General features: G+C 43.7%; 1 protein-coding gene across 2 annotated transcripts in view; it reads left to right on the top strand.

Moving 5' to 3' along the window:
• Nucleotides 1–20,786, top strand: part of LOC119560023 (GATA-binding factor C) — a 36,775-nt gene that overhangs the window by 5,306 nt on the left and 10,683 nt on the right. Inside the window, exons 3-5 of one of the 2 annotated variants that reach the window (XM_037873314.1) lie at nucleotides 9,023–9,309; nucleotides 10,019–10,178; nucleotides 16,845–16,990. In XM_037873314.1, coding sequence (XP_037729242.1) covers nucleotides 9,023–9,309; nucleotides 10,019–10,178; nucleotides 16,845–16,990 — 593 coding nt within the window. Of the gene's footprint in view, nucleotides 1–9,022; nucleotides 9,310–10,018; nucleotides 10,857–16,844; nucleotides 16,991–20,786 lie in introns of both variants that reach the window. The other variant, XM_037873313.1, reaches the window with a different exon arrangement.

Genomic DNA, 20,786 nt, shown 5'->3' with positions numbered 1-20,786 from the left:
TTTAGGAATTTGAGATAAATATTATGGCCGTTAAGATTATCAATAAATTACCATTTAAACACCATTAAGTAAAATAAATATTGTAGGGAATAAAAATAGGGTATAGTTTTTAATAAAATATAAGCAATGTACTATTATTTCAATAGTTAAGAAGAATTCTTCAGTCTTAAGTTCTATTATATCATTAAAATATATACTAGAAACTAGAGCATTTAAAGTTCGTTATGTCATTTAAAGTATTTTATATTTGTAGCCTTTTTTTTGACTCCGACGGCTGTTAAAGCTCGAGCATAAAATTTATTTTTAATTACCCCAGCCGAGCGTTTGAATATTTTCGCCTGCAATTCGAACTGCCCAGATGTATAGCCATTGCACTCGCACTGAGAACGAGAGAGAGGGCTATAGATGCCCCGATAGAGATAGCGATATCTGCGGTCCAAGTTTTTGACAATATTTGTGTGTGTCGTGCATTTTCATTTGTTGTTGGCAACTTTTTTGGGCTTATCGGCCAGGCAAAATCGGGCAAATGAAAAGTTTTTGCTGGTCGGTTGGTCGCCGGGCCTCTGTTCATAATTTTTGGCTTTAGGTTTAGCTTTTGGCCGCAATGAAGTTCCCACAGCCACTTAACGCAAATGTCACGCACAGTGGGCTGCCGTTACAAAGGACATCAAATGCGATGCGGGCCCATTGAGTGCGTCTTTTGTTCCCTTTTTTTGCAGCAGCCTGCGAATTCAGTTGAAAAACCAGAGAAAAACTCAACACAAAACTAGCCTGGCTACCAGGTGTTGCACTTGAAGCGCTGTCCACTCATAAATTTTCATGTGGCCAGGCCCGAAAGCATATAAACTGAGTTTTCCAAGAAATGGCTTTGGCTTTTGGTGGGGCTGGGCCCGTAATAGTTGTTGTAATTTACCGACTGCAACCACGAGTCTTATGGCTTATAGCGAATATAGCATATGGCATATGGCACATAGCGTGCCTGGCCAGAATCTCGGCGGCAAATCTTAATCCCGGTGCGCAGGTTTTCAGCGAATTGTGTGCGAGTGGATGGCCTATAAAAGTGAGTTATGGTATTGCAATTGAACAGCTGGGCCACCGCTGCGTATGATTGATGTGCACTTTTTGGGTGGCTTTCGGCCTCGGCCCTTTCTCCCTTTACCGCCCCCTCTTTCTTTCTATTTAATTCGCCTTGATTAAAGTGTCTTGCCAAATCATGCCACATTAATTATGACCCAAATTCCTGGAAGCATTCCTTACTTAGAAGATCTTGCATCGTACGATCCATTGAGCGGCAAAGTTGAATTGCTGTTTTGCGTTATATATAGTGCTCGTTGCATCGACAGTGGCCGGTCATTCATTCCACCGCACATGTTGCTGCTGTGCTGGCGATGTTGCTGCTGTGCTTTTACTGCTGCTGCTGCTGTTGCTGCTGCTTGTGGCGCGATGTTTTAATTAGTCGTGGCACAGCGAACTGTCTTTGCTTAATTAAATGACATAATTATAAGAATGTGCCGAGGGGGGGGCTTGGAAACAGAACCCAGCCTACGCCAAAATGCCACATGCAACACGTGATGTTGCTGTCGTTGACATTGCCTTGCGATGCTTCAATTAATTTGCACTCCAGCAACAGTTGTTGTTGCTGTTGCTCTGCTGTTGCTGCTTTGCATGCCGCAGAGCCAAAGGTGCCGCCACATTGTCCATTGTCCAATGCAGCAGCAACTGCAACAGCAACAGCAACAGCAACTACAGCAGCAGCAACATTCCCATTGGCAACACGTTTCGCATTCTAATTTGACATTCGCCGGACTGCGGCTAGTTTGCCTAGTGTGAACAGCTGTCCTTCAATCACTATCAATGTCGCCTGATGTTGCTGTTGCTATGTTGCCGTTGCCGTTGCCGTGTTGCTGTTGCCGTTGCCGTTCCTGTTGCTGTTGCATCAATCTGGCCAAGATGGCGACTGCCTGCTTGGCTCCTTTAAAGCTCGCCGCCTTCTGCTTCTGGCGAACTGGGCCGGAAGTCTTGGCCTGCCGAGAATCCAGGGCCTGTCATTTGTCAGCCGCGATTTCCAGGAACGCGACATGTATAAACATACCTATATATCTATATAAAGAAATACGAATATGGTTATTGTATGCCTTGTGATGTGGCATCATCAATAAGACGGCTACCTCGTTATTAATTTGTTAAATCAAAAAACAGCTCCGCGGCGATTTATATCGCAAGGCGAGACAAAAGCTTACGCACGGCAGCAACATGTTGCTGTTGCTGCTGTTGTTGTGATTTGTCTAACACAGCGAGCGGTCAGTTGGCCAGACAAAAAGCGCTCCAGCCCAGCAGCATTCATTAATTTTGAAGGAGCAACAGCAGTCACAGGAGTTGCAGATGCAACAGCAACAGCAACGGCAACGGCAGCAACATGTTGCCGGTTTTCGAGCACCCTGGGCACGATTTGTGAATGCAATTACAATATTGAATATTAGCGCATTGTTGCTGCCCCCGCTGTCAATGCAGCAGCAACAGCAGCAACAGCAACCTCAGCAACTGCAACAACAGCAGCAACTGCAGCAACCATGGCGGCAACATTTGTGTGCTGCTGCTGATAAATTGCGGCTAATACATTTGTGCAGCCGTGTTTGGCTTGTGGTCCCATTGCAGTGTCAAGTTTACAAATGACTTTTGCGACATTCGCCTGTGCCGATCTTTAGCGCTGATCTCGCCGGATAACCAAATCAAACTCGAATTAATCAGACAGAGTGGAGTCATTGTACTCCCCGGCAAATTGCTTCCTAGAAAGGCTAACTATCGATTTAGAACAATCTTACCAAGAACTCGCAGATCGGACCACCTGTAAATGGGTTCTAACAAATGACGCCTCTCTAATTAACATTTGTCAATGCTTAGCCAGTTTGTTCGATGGGCATTCGAAACCAGTTTGCGATACCCAAAAAAAAAAGCAAACAGAACTTGGCGATTCCTTTTCCCCAGATCACACAGATCACAGAAATATGTGTCGCAAGAGACGCCGCCAAAAATTTGTTGGCAATGCGCGTGCAGCATTCAAGATCCCAAGGAGCAACATCACGATTCTCGTTTTCGAATCGCGTTTGCAGCCTTTTTTGGGGGGCCGCCGAAAAACGCTGAAAAACTGTTTAGCATAATTTTTAGCCGGGGCATCCAGTGCCATCATCATCTTTTGTTGGCGGCGCGTGTGTTTAATAAAATATTTTATTAATATGCGAATATGCCGCAGCAGCAGCAGCAGCAGCCGTGGTGGACACACAGCAGCAACTTGGTTGCCAGAGAGTCCCAGAGTCTCGAGGTCGCATCAATTGAATTTCTCAAGCTCTGGGGGCTTATGAATTTATGCAACGTTTTGTTGCGATATTTTTTTTTTCACTTTTTTTTGTGAAGCATTTCTTTTTTCTGCCTTTTCGACCCATTGTCTCTGCCCGGCCCTTTGTTGTGATAAATGTCAACGCGTTCTTATTTATGACATGTGAAGCAGCGCCCGCCGGTGGTCCAATACCCATATCTCCAATCCCTGTTGGCAAAAATCACCGGGAACACACAACTTGTCAGCGAGGAACTGGGCAAACACTTTGCGCGATCACTTCAAACGCAGCCTTTGAGTGACCAAATTTGGTTCTGCCATATAAAAACTTGTCAATTTTAATGATTTCGCTGACGCTTCGAACTGTCATAAGTGCGCCCGCAGGCATTTCTCTGGACAGGATTCGCGCATCCTTTTGGCGGGGTGTCCGCTCATTAGCCGAAAGCCGGCGAGGAGGAGGAAGAAGAAGAAACTGTCAAGTTGACAGAAAGTCTGACTGACTGACTGGCGGAGTGACAGGCCAGAGTTGCATTTGCATAAGTTGCAGTTAAAGTTGGCATTGCGTGGCCAGGATTCCAGTTCAATGCACGCGCCTTTTTGTGCCACTGCAACCGCATTATTAGCATTTTTTATGTATTTTTTTAACCATTTTTTTTTCTTCACCCACCACCACATCTAGCAAATGGCCACAAAAATGGCGCACTTCATACCCAGCCCAACTCCCATTGCAGCTCGCTGCTGTTGTTGTCAACGTGTTTTCCCATTTTCCTGCCTTTTTTTGTGGCTGCCACATTGTGGCACGTATGCAAAAGCCAAAAGCAAAGGCAAAAGCCAGGCCACGTAATTCACACGTTGGCCCAAACAAGCTGGTTAACTGGTTGGCTCTCATTGTATTTCTTCATTTTTTTCTCCTTTTCGGGGAGAGAAATTCCCGTCGCGGCGCAGCAGCTCTGTCCTGGTAATACGTCAATTATAAAGCAATTAATAACCCAGAGAATTCCTCAAAAAATACAAAATATTCATGTTTTTACCAGGGCGGTGCGTTGTGCAACGGCATAACTTACAAGGCGCTGCTGCTCCAGCTACTCCAGCTACTTGAGTTATTAAACGCATTATCATAAATACAATTGACAACTTATGACTAATGATAAGCTGGCATGCAACGCTGATCCGGGGGCTGCAAATAAAGTGTTAATAATATAGATGGCGGCGGCAGCGCAGTTTGCGCTTAATAATGCAGCCTGCCTCTGTCAGTCATTCCGTCATTCCGTCAGTCAGTCAGTCAACCAGTCCTTCGGGCACTCTTGCAGTCATTCAGTCACCCAGTCATTCAGTCAGTCAGTCAGTCGGAGTCACGCAACTGCAGAAAGCAAAGAAATAATTAAAACAAACAAGCGCGCAAAATGCTAAGCAGTCGAGAGACCCAAGTTTTAGCTTCAATTTCAGCTTCAACTTCAGCTACTGTTGGAGGTACACTGAAAGAAATAGTAACTTCATACTTACAGCTCATAAAAAGGTGTAAATAAAACCAACTTAAAATACTTTGTAGGGTTCCGTTAGCTTATAATAAAAGATATTAGCTTTGGGATTTGTTTAGATATTCCAAATACCAAAAATATAAAAAAATATTTAATATTTAATGCTCTTTAAAAAATATACAACTTAATAACCTATTCCTTTGAAATCCTATAATTTATATGTTCTATAATTACTGGAAGTTCAAGACTTAGAATCTGTAATTATCTTAGTTAATAAAGGATATATTAAAAATATTTTATTATTGGTTTTTATTATTTTGAGTTCAAAGTAATTTTAACGTCTAATGGTTTAATCAGCTTAATAACCTTTATAAATATTCAAAACATGAGGTTTTTATACAAACATTTAATTTTATTGGCATATAATTAAAATGAAGCTAAGATATTTAACAGTCAACTTTTGTTAACAACATTTTTGATGCCTTCGTGATATTTTACACAAAGCTGGATCTAAGACTTGGTAAAAAGGGATACAATTAAATTTGTTTAATATATTCTTTGGATACTTCCAAGCTGAGTATGTTTTTTTTAACAAACATAAAGAAAGCATAGTAAATTTTCCCCGTGCATATCTATAACTATCAAGGTGTCTTCGAGCGGCCAAAACTGACCTACCTGCTGAGCTCTCGATCTCGCTGGCGGTGGTGGCTAAAACTGGAATCCGTTATAGTTTATGGCCCGTTGGTGGATGTTGTTGCTGCTGCCACCGCTGCATGCTTAAACAATTTCCAATTTTGGAGCAGGTGTAACAGGGCCGCCGACGAGAGACACTTGACCGCATTTTGGAGCCACGCGCCTACAACAGCAACATCAAATCGCCCGTCGAGCAGGTGAAAAGAAAAGTCCTTGTTTCTGGAGGGTAGCTCAGGCTATAAATTAAGCCACCGCCTGCAGACATTGGGCCTTTTGGAGAGAGAGGGGTTCGCTGAGGTCCTGAAGGAGCTGCAGGATTGTCTCGTCCTGTTCCCGTTCGCATGATTGATTGTTGCTGCTCGCTGGCAGGAAGCAGCTGAATCAGCTGAATCAACTGAACCCACTGAAACGGCCAAATCCACTAATCGACCAGCGCTGACATTTCACACAAGTTCCCTGGAAAAACGGTTAAGGAGGAGTCTCTCGTTTCACTCATTTGCGGATTTGATTTCCATCGATTGATAACAGCGCCCAGCCTCTAGCACCCCAAATCCAATCCTTTTTGGTGTGAATTTAATTCACCATCGCAAGAGAGACAAAAATCCCTTTTCGTCCTTATCAAGATGGTTTACCACCCTGCCCGGCTTTGCTTTGCTTTGTTGTCCTCTCCCATTGAAATTCAAATGATGCGATGGCCGAAATGATAACTTGGCCGGCAGCTGATGCATTTAACTAATTGAAGCCATTTCATTTCCCGCTGGATTTCTCCTCTCTGATTTCTGGTCATCCAGCTTTTTGAAGACTCACCTGTTTTTTAACTGTCATCTTCAAATGTCCAACACGTCCGGCTAAGTGCACACACAAACCGGCCTACGTACATATATATAAGTTTGTGTTAAGGCTTAAGTATATATTCAAATACATTAATTATGTCATTCACGTCGTCGTCAAGCGTCAGCTTCGATTGCAATTAAAAGGCGCTTTAAGCCGGGTTTTCGGCTTCAGTTTCGGAATCGGTCTTATAGATGGACAGGCGCTGAGAGCGTTGAGCGCTGTCAAACGCTTTTAAAACGCCACAGAAATGTCCAAGAGAGAGGAGACCGGGCTAAAAGAGAGCGGCGGCTTTTGGGGGCTTTGATCTGTCAGTTTGAAGAAATCAAGCGCAGGCCAAAAGCTTCAAAATGTTGTTGGTTTTTTTTTTCTTAGCCGTTTTTTGTTGTTGCTCTGTAGAACGTGTCAGGCTGGCTGGTTTTTTTTTTTTTTTTATTTTTTTTTTTTTTTGTTTTAACCTGGAGACGACCAAGGGCAGCGTTTTCCACCAGCACGAGCTTTGCATACCGCCCGGGCAACAACAATAACATCAGCAAAAAATGTCGTTCTTTTTGTTTCAAGTTTGCAACTTTAATTGCTGTGTACTCAGCTTGATTTATTAGCGAATTGTTTTATACGACCAGCAGCAAAAAAAAAAAAAACACAAAAAAGGTAGTAAAAAACGAGTAAGCCAAATGTGAGTCATACATATAATACGTATATAACTTGGGATTAACATTAACAGCCCGCTGATATCGCCAACACCATCGGCTGGCAAATTGAAAGTTTCGCCATGCCAATTAAAGAACGCATCGGACATTGATTTGGCAACGGGCTGAAAGATGCAACCGTCCGACTATATAATTTACCATGACCAATGGTATTATTTCCCTCGATCTCCGCAAATTACATACACCCGAGATCCGATGACGACTTCATATGGTTATGCTGGATCTCTTCTTTTTTTTTTTGAGAGGTTTCCACTTTGTCGTTGGCGCAAAAGTGTGAAGTCGGCACAGCAGATCGGGAAAAGCAATAAGCACATTTGATTGAGGCATTGCACTGGGGGAAAAGTGTTCCCAAGAAGAGATCTGTGGTTCTACATGGGGTACTTCTGCTTCTGACGATGCTCCTGCTGCTGCTGCAGCTAATTTCTATAATCAGGCACACGTACATATAATATCGCCACTAAAGCACTGTTATTAGGATAATCAAATGGATATTATCGCAGCCAGCGATCCGGCCAAAGCAGCGATCCAACGATCCATCGATCGGGTTTGGGGTTTTTTCCATCTACCGACGGCTGAATACACTTATTTATGGGTGTTATGGATAAGGTGAAGATATCATGACGAAGATTTGTATGAGATACATTTTATTAATGGGTGTTGTAATATTTGTGCAATTATGATCGATAGTTTAATGATGATATAAGAATAATATATTATATATTATTATAATAATGTTTGGTAATAACCTATGCTGATACTGATCTTTTATTATCTTAGTAAAAACATTCTTGCAAACTTTGTGAACATATTTCCATCTCTAAAATTAGAGCATTCCCAATTCTTCCAACCATTCTTCATTCCAAGTTTCTTTTGAATCTCGTCTTGATTTGGCCTAATCCATCTTGGCGTCCAACGAACTGACCTACTGTTGGCCAACCAGCTTGGATTGCTGTTGCTGTTGCTCCTGCTGATGTTGCTGCCGTAGCTGTTGCTGTTGCAGTTGCTGTTGCTGCTGCTGCTGCTGCTGCATAATCAAAAATAATTTCACATACAAACAAGCCCCGAGGGCCAGCGACTTGCGACTCTTTGGGGAGCTGCAGCCAATATTAATGATAATAATAAGAATAAGTGCGCCCCAAACAATTGCAACGTGCCTGCCCCCTTTGGTAATGCCCCTATCCCCCATCCCCCATCCCCCATACCCACTGCCCATTCCCCACTCGAAAGTCGAAAAACACCCGCTGCGAGGATATGGGGATCTGTCGGATCCGTCGATCGATCCGCCAGGGATCGACTGGGATAGTATAGGATCCGAACCGATCCGATCCGATCGATGGAGTAACCGGCAGCATTGGCGCACATAAATCTCACTTGGTGTCTGCTAAATTATACACTGCCAGACATTTAGGCTACACTTTTAGCCCGGCCAAAAGCCGAGGTGAGCCGGCCCGAGCCGTTGATCGATCTTTTTAGCTCTGGGACAAAAGTTTAACGCGATTGTTTATGATACAAATTAAACAATTTATGACAATGCAGAAGTCCCAGTCGCAGTCGCAGTGCCTCAGCCTCTTTTGCCCCCCTTTTGTGGCCAACTCTATGGTCTTGGCCATATGCAAAGTTGTTGGCCCGAAGGCCGCGAGCAATGAATGGTTGGTGGTTCCAGTGGTGGTCAGAGGTTCTGAGGCGGCTCTTTCTCTCTTTTTTTTTTGTTTTTTTTTGCTGGCTGGTGTTTCATAAATTATAACGCAGCTTTTCCGCAAATTTGCGCGGCAGCCACAGAGGAAAGAGGAAAAAAGACAGTACAAAAACAACGTCATTTATTACGAATTTTGATCGCTTCTGGTCGCGGCTTAGTCGGTTAATCTTCGTTATAAATTTGGGCCATAATTGATTTAATGCAGCATTTAAGTTGATGCGACGCACAGCGAGAGTTTATTAAATTCTTAACCCCCATTTGGTTTTGTTTCTTGTGTTTCCAGCATCCCGCATGCCCTCCACCCATGCCTCGCCCCAAGTGTGCCGGCCCCACTTCCACACCCCGCTGAGTCCCTGGCTGACCAGCGAGCACAAGTCCTTCGCCCCCGCCAGCGCCTGGAGCATGGGCCAGTTCGCCTGCCCCCAGGAGCCGCAGGTGGAGCACAAGCTGGGCCAGATGGGCCAGAGCCACCAGACGACGGCCGCCGGACAGCACTCGTTCCCCTTCCCGCCGACGCCGCCAAAGGACTCCACGCCCGACTCCGTGCAAACCGGTCCATCCGAGTACCAGGTGAGTGTGATGCACTGCATCGATTGCTGGTGCCGATGTCTTCGGGCAATCGAGCGACTGGCGATTATTTCGATTAAGTTTAGTTGAGGTGGATGGTTTCGAATTGGGGGAAAACAGGAAGATATCTGTCTCTTTATAGGAAACCTTTGTACCTTAAGTTTCTATCTGTTTATATATTAAGACATCTTGCTACAAATATAAATTTATATCAATTTCGATTCATATCGATACTTAAAAACAGTAGAAACTCAGAGTTATTTTCATGTCATCAAACAAAGTATTTGAGTATTTATAATATGATATTGGCCTAGGCTTATAAGCGGATAAATAAAATCAAAATACATATTTTTAATTATTTAAAACTTACAAACGGAATTGATCGATACAAATTAATCGAGTATTTAATAGGCTAAGGCCATATGACACTTATTTAAATGTCGATTATCTTACTGGTTTAATTTTTAAAAATCAAGGCAAACTAACTAATTTAACCTTAAGAATTAAAAAGAATCCAAGAGTCATATGGTCAAAAACTATCGAATCCTTATGAAGTTTCAGGAATGCTTTCTAAATGATAGTTAAAATGTATATTTCAAGGTTAAATAATTTTTGTTGGGGTTTAACGAGCATTTAGGTTTTATAAAAGTAAAAACCTCTTAGTGTTTATTCTCTACGTAGTAAACACATAAGTACTCCCCATCTTTTACAGGCCGTGATGAACGCGTTTATGCACCAACAGGCCACGGGCTCTACCTCACTGACGGACGCCAGCTGTGCGCTGGACATCAAGCCGTCGATCCAGAACGGGAGTGCGAGCGGATCCTCCGGCAGCGGCACCACCCACACGTCGACGCCCAAGCAGCGCGAAGGTACCACCAGCACCACTAATTCCAGCTCCAACTCCACCAGCAGCAGTCAGCAGCAGCAGCAGCAGCAGCAACAGCAGCAGCAGCAACAGCAGCAGCAGCAACAGCAGCAGCAACAGAGCAGCAGCAACAGCAACACCACCGCCAGCAGCAACACATCTGCCTCGTCATCCGCCGCAGCAGCTTCCCTGTCCGCCGCCGCAGCCGCCGCCTCCGCAGCCACATCCTCGAACGGATTGTTCGACGGAACGGCGCAGGCGTACAGCAGTGGCGGTGGGAGTGGGGGTGGCGGTGGTGGCGGTGGCTCAGGTGGCTACGACACCAGCAGCTATGCCTCCTACCACCATGCGGCGGCGCATCATCAGGCCGCGGCGGTGGCGGCGGCGAATATGTTCCAAAGTTCCTCGGTGGCAGCGGCTGCAGTGCGTCACAGTATGGCCGCTGCGCAGGCGCACCACCACCACCATCACCACCACAGTGGCCACCACCATGGTGGCTCGTCCTCCTCGGGAATGCATGGCCTGGGCGGCTCGGTGGTGGGCGGCACCGCCGGCATGGGCAGCATGAGCGGCAACAGCGGCGGAGCGGGATCGCTGAGCGGTCACAGTGGCGGCGGCAGCAATGCGGGCAGCGGCGGTCTGGATGTGAAGCCCGTGCGGACCAAGCCGCGGACAAGTGCCGGTAAGCAAGACAAAAGCTTATAGACATTATGCGATCTCGGTGTGGGTGAATAATCATTGTTACTCGCCATCGATTGATTAACTTTAACTTTAACATTAACTTTATGTTTATGTCAGTGTTGTGTGCAATGAGGCTGTTTATGGGGATTGACTTACCTTATAAACAGTCTCAAAGTGAACCACTTATTGTTTAGTTTTCACTTTAGTTTGTAGTTATCATTTTGGAAACCCCCATCCACCATCCCGCTTACTTTGATTGCCATTGCTCTTTCACACGCTCACGTGGGAAGTTCAAGCCTGAATCCCAACTCTTCATCACTTAACTCCTGCTCTATAAAAGGAGGGGCAAGGGAAACCCCCCATCCTATGCCCCACTTGACATGTGCTCGGGAGCAGCATGCTGGCCACATTCCCGCCACTTGAGCATGTTTCCTGCCTTCGCGGACAGCGTAAAAATATGCAGAAAGATCCCAGGGCAAGGGCCCTTCCTCCTCATCCTCCTGCTGCTCCGCCCGTTGCGTATACGCCGTGTATTCGCTTGCCATGAAATCAGCACATTACAATGACAACAACGGCAACAACAATAGCTGCAACTGCGGCAGCAACTTCAATGCTATTGTCAACGCTTTGCTCGGCTCCAGTGGCTCATGATGTTGCTGCTGTTGTGGTTGTTAATTACTTCATGTTGCTGCTGCCTCTGCTGCCTCTGCTGCTGTTGTTGCTGTTTGAAAAGACCCACCACACAAACAAGCACACATTCATTCGCATTCGCTGCGGAAGTTGCAGGCTGCTGCACCTGCTTTAGCGTTGCGTTTTTGCATGGCCCGACAGCAGCAGCAACAACAGCAACATCGGCAGCAACAGCAACAACGACATCTTTATAGCTGCCACTTGCCACATGCGTGAGGGTCGGTCTGCTGCCACAGCCAACCCCCAAAAACAAGCAGCCAAACCAGCTAAGGAAAACCAGCTGGCAAAGGCAAACACAACGGCAACATTAGTCACAGCAGCAACATTAGCCTGCTACTAGCAATATTAGTTGCAAGAACAACTCTCTTAACTTCCAGTTAAATTCTGCTAAGGGAAATAGGATAATCTGTACAGCAACGTTCTGGCACAGCAGCAGCACCATCTTTTAGCGGTACCTAACCTCTGGTTAAGGGCACAGCAGCAACATTAGCCTGCTAGTAGCAATATTAGTTGCAAGAACAGCTCTCTTAACTTCCAGTTAAATTGTGTTAAGGGAAAATATGATAATATGTCGATTCACCGACTTTCTGGCACAGCAGCAACACCATCTGTTAGCGGTGCCTAACCTCTGGTTAAGGGCACAGCAGCAACATTAGCCTGCTAGTAGCAACATTAGTTGCAAATGCAACTCTCTTAACTTCCAGTTAAATTCTTTTAAGGGAAAAATATGTGAATATTGGCCTTAACATGGAGAAAATATGATAATCTGTCGATTCGGTTAGAAAAACTACTTCAACAACTCCAACCTCTGCCACGAGAGCAACGTTGTGGCACAGCAGCAACACCATCTGTTAGCGCCGTCTAACCTCTGGTTAAGGGCAAATTGTTACCGCGCACTTTTCGCACCACTGCAATTGTTCGTTTGTTACAGCACAAAGAGCACACCTTGCTTTCCAGCTGCACCCACCAAATGCAAATAGATTCGTAACCCTCGTATGAGCCATATAATCATGACTGTGTTAAGAGACAGCCACAAATGAGGAAGCAGCATCTCGTAAAGATACTCGTACAGCAAAAAAAATATACGTTAAGTTGCCTGACAAAACGCTTGCAGATTTTATTTTATTTCATTCTCTTGGCCCGGCGACAGTTTCTTCTCCTTTTTTTTTGTTGTTGTCATTCCTTTTAGCTGGCCTTAAGTTAACTAACCAAGAGAACAAAAAAAAAACATTGTCTGCCTTCGTTAGTCCCATCCCGGCAGCATCTTGTTGCCTGTATTTATTTATCGTTTATCGCATCGCTGGCGATAAGTTTTTCGGGCGCAAGAACATGTGTTGTGGCTTTTGTGGCTCGTTGCCACTGCAACTTGGCCAGGGAATTGATTGGATGCCATTTGGGCTTTTGTCAGGTGAAAATAAAAAATGTTGTGAATGAGCTTTAAGTAATTGATATGGGTATGGACACTCGCGATTCGGGACCGGGACCTTCGTCTCCGGATTGTGGGTTATGGGATCCGCAGTTCCTCTCGCATACCTCGCTTCACTCAATCAGGACTTTAAGCCCCGACCAGCGGGCATTGTTCCTTTGTCCGCGCTTTGACAGCTGTGGCCTCAAAATGAGGCGCTTGCCATTTATTTGCGGCATGCACCCCCAGTCCCATATATATATATATCCCCTATATCCCCCCTAACCCACTGCAATTTATAACCCCTTTCGATTGTGCCACTCGCATACTATTCATTTTTACCACTCATTTAATTAATTTAAATCGTTTGTTCTTCTATGTATTTTTTTAAGTATTTTAAGCATTTTCATTTGGAAATTTTCAAAATAATCAACAGCAGCAACAACAACTATTTACTCACACATCCATGTGTCTTTTGTCTTGCTCACCAGTAATTGTCTCTATCTTAACTATCCTAACCAGCCCATAAATCTGTATATTAATCCAAACAACTAATTAAAAACGGAGATTCTCAGGATCTCTCTATGTCGATCTGCTGCCCACATGCACATACATATGGTTCAACAAATTAACGAGAAAAAAGGTACAACACATAAATTCTAGACAATTATGGCCCACTGACGCCAAATGTCAAATCAAGCAGCAACAGTTAGTTGGACCTTTAGACCCCGAGAAGAGGAAAAGGAAGGCTGCCAAATCAGGCCCTAAAAACAGGTTCAGTTTTGGTTTCGGTTTCAGTTTCAGTTTGGGTACGGGTTCGGGTTCGGGCCTGAGTTTTGGGACCCAGACAATGTCACACCGTAAAAAACAAACGGCGACGAAGAAATACCAAAGTGTGCACAAATTTCCAGGAAATTACAGCCAGATGACTGGCTGGGCCCATGGACCACAGAAGATGATGTAAGTGGTGGGGGTAGGGTTGAGGGTTGAGGTGGAAAACAGTTATAAGCAGGCTACTAAATCATAGGCCAACCTGCTACGTGTTTCTCTCTGGAAAACGAAAATAAAAATAAATAAAACCGAGCAGGGGACAAGCCACAAGAAAAAGAAAAGGGGGCTAGATTGAAACCAAAACAAAGCCGAGGGAAAATCTAAAACAAATGCTCGATGGCCATAAAACACTGAGGTCTAGCCACAGGATCGCTATAAATAGAAGTCGAATCAAAAAGTAGTTAAAACCAAGAATTCCCAGTGCGCGTGCGCAGCAGCCAACTTCGTTTTGGGACTTTAGTTTTATTCCCTTTCAATTTCGGCCAACTTGGCTGCCTTTTTGTGTTGTCAAAAGTGGGCACGTAGGGTAAAAACATCATTAACACGTTTGATTTATTAACTGCCGAGTGGATATTCCGATTTGCGGAGCATCCACGATCCCCAACCACTTTCCGGGAAGCTGAAAAACAGAAAAACCAAAGGAAAACCCTAACAATGGCCACACTTTATGGCTTAATATGATGGAAAACAAGAACATCGGAAGGGGGAGCTCTCCTTTTATGCTATGTAAATGCCAAGCACTCGACGATGGCCTTCCGTTGTTCTGCTTTATGACAAACTAATAAATGCATAAAGTTTTCAATTTTTCAACGGCTTCTGTTCGAGGTGCAAACCGAAGACAGATGTGGCTTACATAAATATGCATGACTGGGGCAGGTGAAAATTTATAGCTGTATAGGGCTAGGGGATGCTAAAAAAAATGAGAAAAAATAAGAGCCACAGAGAAATTCACAGCAAAACTTTTCCTCTCCTTGCCATAATTTATGCAATTTTAATTCAGTGGGTGTTTCTCCACTGATTGGCGGCACTTTTACGCAGAAAAAAAAACAGAAGAAAAGGAAAACACGCCCAGCGGCAATTAAAAAAGTGCCATAAAAAATTCACGAAAAATAAACCAAGGCAGCGCAAACTTGCGATTAAATGGAAACAAATGAACTGTTTATTTAACGCGCCTGGGGCAGTTCACAAAAAACAGAACGAAAAACAAGTAAAAAACAAACCAAAGAGATTACTTGACCACATGCAGTCCATCGAGGGGAGTGGGTAAAACACGCAGAGCGTTTTATTTAATTTCTTTGAAAGCTCAAGAACAAAATGCCTGAAATGCCAGGAGACAGGACTCCACAGGACTCCGCAGGACTCCGCAGGACACGTGTGACAATGGCTGCGTGAAGTAAATCACGTGAGGCAAGCCACCCGAAATATGAAAATAAAAATAAAGCCCGGTTCTGTCATCAAAACGCAACTGGAATTCCCCTAATGGCATTTCGGCAGGCGACCGGTTGACAAACGCACTTAATGAGATCCATGCTTTTTTTTATATTTTGGGTGCGCCTTTTGCCCAGTGGCTAATATTCAATAAAAAGTTATGCTCATGTGGCCATGTAAAAAGGTTGGCTTAATTAATTACGCCAGCGGCCTAAAACCTAAAACCCCACAAAAGTAGCGTTAAATCTTTCGGTTTTTGTTTTTAGCATAGCTAATGGTTAGCAGTACAAAAAGAGGGGTTTTTCGGGGGGAGTGACTCTATGACTCTATGAGTTTATGACTAAATTTCAATTTCAAAACAAGCGCACAAACAAACAAAGACTCGAGGCATTAAGCACAACGCTGGAAAAACCGAAATAATGAAGCCCATTTAGTGGCGTCATTAAATGAGTCGGGGAAAAGTTGGGGGAGTTCCGAGGAGAAAACTGTCGGTCCAAAAAAAAAAGAGAAGACAACTGTAATATGGAACGTTAATAACGCGTTACATTTGCAACTTCATCTCGCTCCCTCGGGTCAAATCAACTCTGCTTACAAATTATGACTAAACTTATTCAAATGAGGCTGACTTACAGTTACAGCCCTGGGGTGCGAAAGAGAGGGGTATCTGAGGGTTAGAAAGAGAGGGGGCGTCGAACTGCAGTCACTAGAACGAAGTCGCTGTCGCTGCTTAATTAAAATGTGTAAAGTCAGCAGAGGCAGTGCGCGAAAGAGACGGAAGCAGGCCCCGCGAAAGAGACGGGGCTACACGGTCGACCCCAGCGAATCCATCATTTCCGCTTCCATGCGTTTGCCCAGCAACCCAAAAAAAAAGGAAAAAAAAAAAAAGAATGTTAAGAAACCAAGAAAAAACTAAGGAAAAATACAGCACAACCAGCCAACATACACACAAAAACAAAAGACATCAAAATGACTGAGAAACAGCTGAAAAATGTTGCCCTCCGCTGCTGTTTTGTTGCTGCCCCTACTGCTGCTGCTGTGCATCATGTTGTTGTCGCGCGCTTTGGGTTAACATTAACCCATACAACCCATACAAATGTGCGGAAGACAGTGCCCCCAGAAAGTTCGCCAACACAATCGCCCAAGAATGCGACACGGAAAGAAAATAATATCTCATTTAAATCACCTTTTCAGGTCACATTTTCCATATCATTTGGTGTCTGCAACTAAAATTTTGCTTACAGAACAAGTTTTCTACAATAAAAGTAAAAAGTTAGAATTATTAACATACCACCATACTTTAATAAATATTTCCATTCAAAGAAAATCGTTTTATATATATTTTTCAAGATCTATAATTTCACTTCTTTATCAAATTCCATTTTATTCGAGCTCAAAATGGAACTCTATTATGTTACAAACTTTATTTTTGTCAAATTCAAATATAACTTAAAAGAGATCCAAAATGTGAATCTATACTTTGCATTTAGTTTAAGAAAACTTGGTCTGTAATTCAATAACAAAATAGGCACTTAACAAATAACTATTATAATTTCCCAATGTACTCAAGCTTAAATTATACCTTTTAAAAGCACGAAACATTTCCTATAATATTTGCATATCTGATAATTTTTGCAGAGGGACGCGAGTGTGTGAATTGTGGCGCCACATCGACGCCACTGTGGCGACGCGATGGAACGGGACACTATCTGTGCAACGCCTGTGGCCTGTACTACAAAATGAACGGCCAGAACCGACCCCTGATCAAGCCAAAGCGAAGACTGGTGAGTTGAATACCGCATAGATACACAGATACACAGATACACAACCCGCTGGGTTAAACATCCACACATTCGATCAAATTAACTAATAAATTCAGCAACCGAATCGGGGAGTGGGGCGGAGTTCCTGGGAAATCGCTGCACATGAGCATCAATCTCGGCCTGCGTTTCTGTCGCCAAAGGCCATAAAAAGCAGCGTGAAAGTTCTCAAATGTCATAATACGATTCCGGGAACCAGAAACTCTTTACGTTTCTTGATTGGAGCATGGAGTTGGAGTATGGGAAAAATGCTTTCGATTTGGATGCTGGCTGATAGCGATCGAGGTGCATCATCATTATCACTTAGCGCACTAAAAACATAATCAGACGGCAGCCGGAGTTTCGGGTTTGTGTGTGGGTTAGGGTCTTTATCGAGCTGGATCATCAACAAACTATGAAAATATCTGTAACCTTGTCGCGCGGTCAGGTTCTCCGTTTTTTATTTTTGTGGCGCCAATACGAAACGAAAGACTTAAGCAGCGAACGCGAACGCGAAGAGCCTAACCACACGAAAAATTGGTCTATTAAAGATGCGTAAAAAGGCAGGCAACAGCCATAACAACACGGCAACAACCACAAACAAACAAACAAACTGTTAAACACTAAAGGCTTCGCGTGGCTCGGCGTTGATTTTTTATTGGCATTTAAATCGTATGCGTTTTGATTGCATAACATTAACATAAATAAACCATTATTATCCCGCTGTTCCCCCGCTGACGTAGGGAATTCCCAAGAAATTCACAGCTGGATTTCTTTACAGTCAGCCAGTCAGCCAGTCAGCTAGTCAGCCAGTCAGCCAACTCCTCGCAGATCCATTCGACTTTTTTCGGTTGACAAAATATGCAACAAATTAAAATTTATGTGGCACTCAGCTGACTTATGGACCACTCGCTCCTTTCTCTGTCGCTCCGGTGGCATTCAGGGGTATCCACAGGATGCGGCCCATCAACTTCAAATGTCCTTAGCTGCTTGAAATGCAATTCAATTGTGTTTGCCGGCCTTCGCCTTCGAGGGCTGGCTGACCATTGAAATCACTGGGAATCTCTGGCCCCGAAACTCTTTGGGTGGCAATTGTATTGATCTTTGAGTTGCGACGAGGAGGCGAGGGTCAAGATTTGCTGGGATTTCGTTTGGGGATTTTGCATACGATGCACCTGCAGCTAAAAAAAAACAAAAAGGGGGCGGGGAACCGGTCCTCATTGTCTGCTGCTTTGGGGCCGCCTTTAATTAAATTTCCGAATTGTATGAAAACAGTCAACAAGTCGTTACTCTTCCAGCGCAAAATTCTGCCTTTTTGTGTTGTGTTTTGTTGTGTTGTATAGTATACCTCCTCGAAACAGAACAATGCAAATTTTTAATTTATGTATTTTAGCCCGCAACTGAGTTTCAGTTTCGGTTTCAGTTTAAAGTTTTCAGTTTAGCAGTCTTTGGCTTTCAGCCTTCGCCGGCCCCGTTCGCTTACATATGTTTTTCCAGTTGTTCCGCTCCTTTGTTGTTGCTGAACTCTGGCTAAGCAGCCCGCTGGCGTCGCAATAATTGCATTTAATTATAAGGCCCCGAAAACTTTTATAAGCGTTAAAGTTTCGTTTTGTTTTCGCCCTCAAGCCGGCAGGCTAACTGCCTTTTTGCCTCTGAAAATAGCCAAGCCTTTTTGGTGGCAGCCTTGAGAGGCATTTGTCACATTTGCCAGACAGTGTGAGGTCCAAGTAAATGTTACAAAAATAGCTATTTCCGAGTACAACACTTTAGTAACACTCAATGTCTATGGCTAATTGCCAATCCATGTTTAAAAGCCGCAAATCCGCAAAGAACACTAAACTCAAGCTGGGGTCAATCGCAGTCAACAGGCAGCTGCTCATCTCACCGATCGTGACTTATATAATTTTTTTTTAAAGCGGGGCTTTCAAGGGGGGGCTAAAAGGGGGCGGCACTCGGCGCTTGCATTTTGCATAATATTTATGCCTCAGTTGCTGCCAGCTTAATTTATGCGAATTTTCACACAGTAAATTGAACAAAACGACGGCCACGTCATGGCAAAAATAAAAAACAACGTTGAAAATTATTTATTCTTACGCTTATTACATTGGCTTATGTCACATTTGCATGCCGCTTAGAGCGTTACCAAGAAAAGATCTGTCGATTGCCGTTTGAAAAAAAAATGTGTAGTTAACCACAATAAACCCATCAACACTTGACACAATCGCTTATGAATGCATTTGGAGAATAGAGCTTAATTAATTATTAATCCGCGGGCGTATTTCAACGCTAACAGCTCAACAGTCAAACGGTTAACAGCCATAAACCAGGCTTAAACGATCGCAGCGGGCTAACAAAGTTTGTGGCCAACCCACTGAGAAACAAAAACAGAGAAAGAGAAAGAGATGGCAGCAGCTGGAAAGAAAGAGACCGAGAGAGAGAGGGGAAAACTAATTAACACATTTTGGGGCCAGCTGTGGCATCTCGGGTTCCCCGTGGGAAAATCGAATCGATTGTAGGCTGTGACGCTAAAAATTAAATGCACAAGGGCAGACGATCGATAATCGAACGACAGCCAGCCAAATCAAAACTAAAGCAGATCGAAAAATATAATAAAATCACGAAAAATAAAGGTAACTTGCAAAAAAAAAACCAAAAGAGAAGTTCAATGTACTTTACTCCTTTTGGCCTCTTCATCATCATCATCATCAACATCGAAGGCAGCCAACGGGGCGTATACGCAATCGCGGGCATTAAGCTTGTTTTCGATTTTTTTAGTTTTTTTTTTTTGGTTATTCTTATTTTGGGGCGCTAGGAGATCTTGTTAAGTGGGGGCCTAATGCTATTAAAATGCACTTGGGGCCACAACAAAGGGCGAGCTGACGAACCTGATCGGCGAAAAAAAGGGAATGCAGCCGCGCAGATCAATTAAAAATTAACGATACGAAGCGCAACGCAACGCAGCAAAAACGGGGCGTGCCAATAATAATAATGAAAGAGGCTCAAACCAGGGCTCAAATTCTGCTCAGGACCAGTAAAAGGGTTGCCCCTTGATGATGATTAAGGCCAAGCCAGCCTTTTGTCTTGTCTTCCTCTCGTTTTATATCAACTCTTTTTATATATTTTATTTTTTTTTTTACTTTTTTGGTCAGCTTGTTAAGCGGGAAATCAGCTTTCGCTTTTGCTGACCCCCTCTCTCTCCCTCGAAAGTCAATTTATGGTGACTGTTTAATATGCAAATGCATAATTTTGCACAGTTTACAGCACAGCCAAACACCACCCCCGCCGCAAAAAGGGTTGCTTGTGCATTTTCTAACCCTTTTATTTTATTTACAGACAACGAACACGCAGTTAGGGGGCTAAGATCAGGGGGCAGGGTGGACCATGCGCGTGTCTAGCACACATTCATTTTGGTCAGCCACTGACCACAAGGCTCCACCTTGCCTCTTGGCCGGCTCCATAATTTATTTGGGTTCGCGCTGCCCCCATTCAATGGCCAGTGACAAATATTAATGACGATTTTCATGCCTTCCAATGGGAGTTAAGGTTACCAGGGGAAATGGACGGGGTTGTCAGTCTATTGCAACTCTGGTTTTGCATTAAATGCAAGTCACTGCACTGGAAAAAATAAGAACAATGTCAAAAATATATTTCAAAATTGTTTTCAAAATGTTTAGCCTAGTTAAATACATAAATTTATAGTTTTTTTATTTTTTTTAATGTATTTAATCGATATTATTTCTATATTGACCTTTAGTACCTTAAACTTTTACCCGATATACCT

Source organism: Drosophila subpulchrella, unplaced genomic scaffold, assembly GCF_014743375.2.
Source record: "Drosophila subpulchrella strain 33 F10 #4 breed RU33 unplaced genomic scaffold, RU_Dsub_v1.1 Primary Assembly Seq354, whole genome shotgun sequence".
Taxonomy (NCBI): Eukaryota; Metazoa; Arthropoda; class Insecta; order Diptera; family Drosophilidae; genus Drosophila; species Drosophila subpulchrella.
This window is presented reverse-complemented; position numbering and strand designations above follow the sequence as displayed.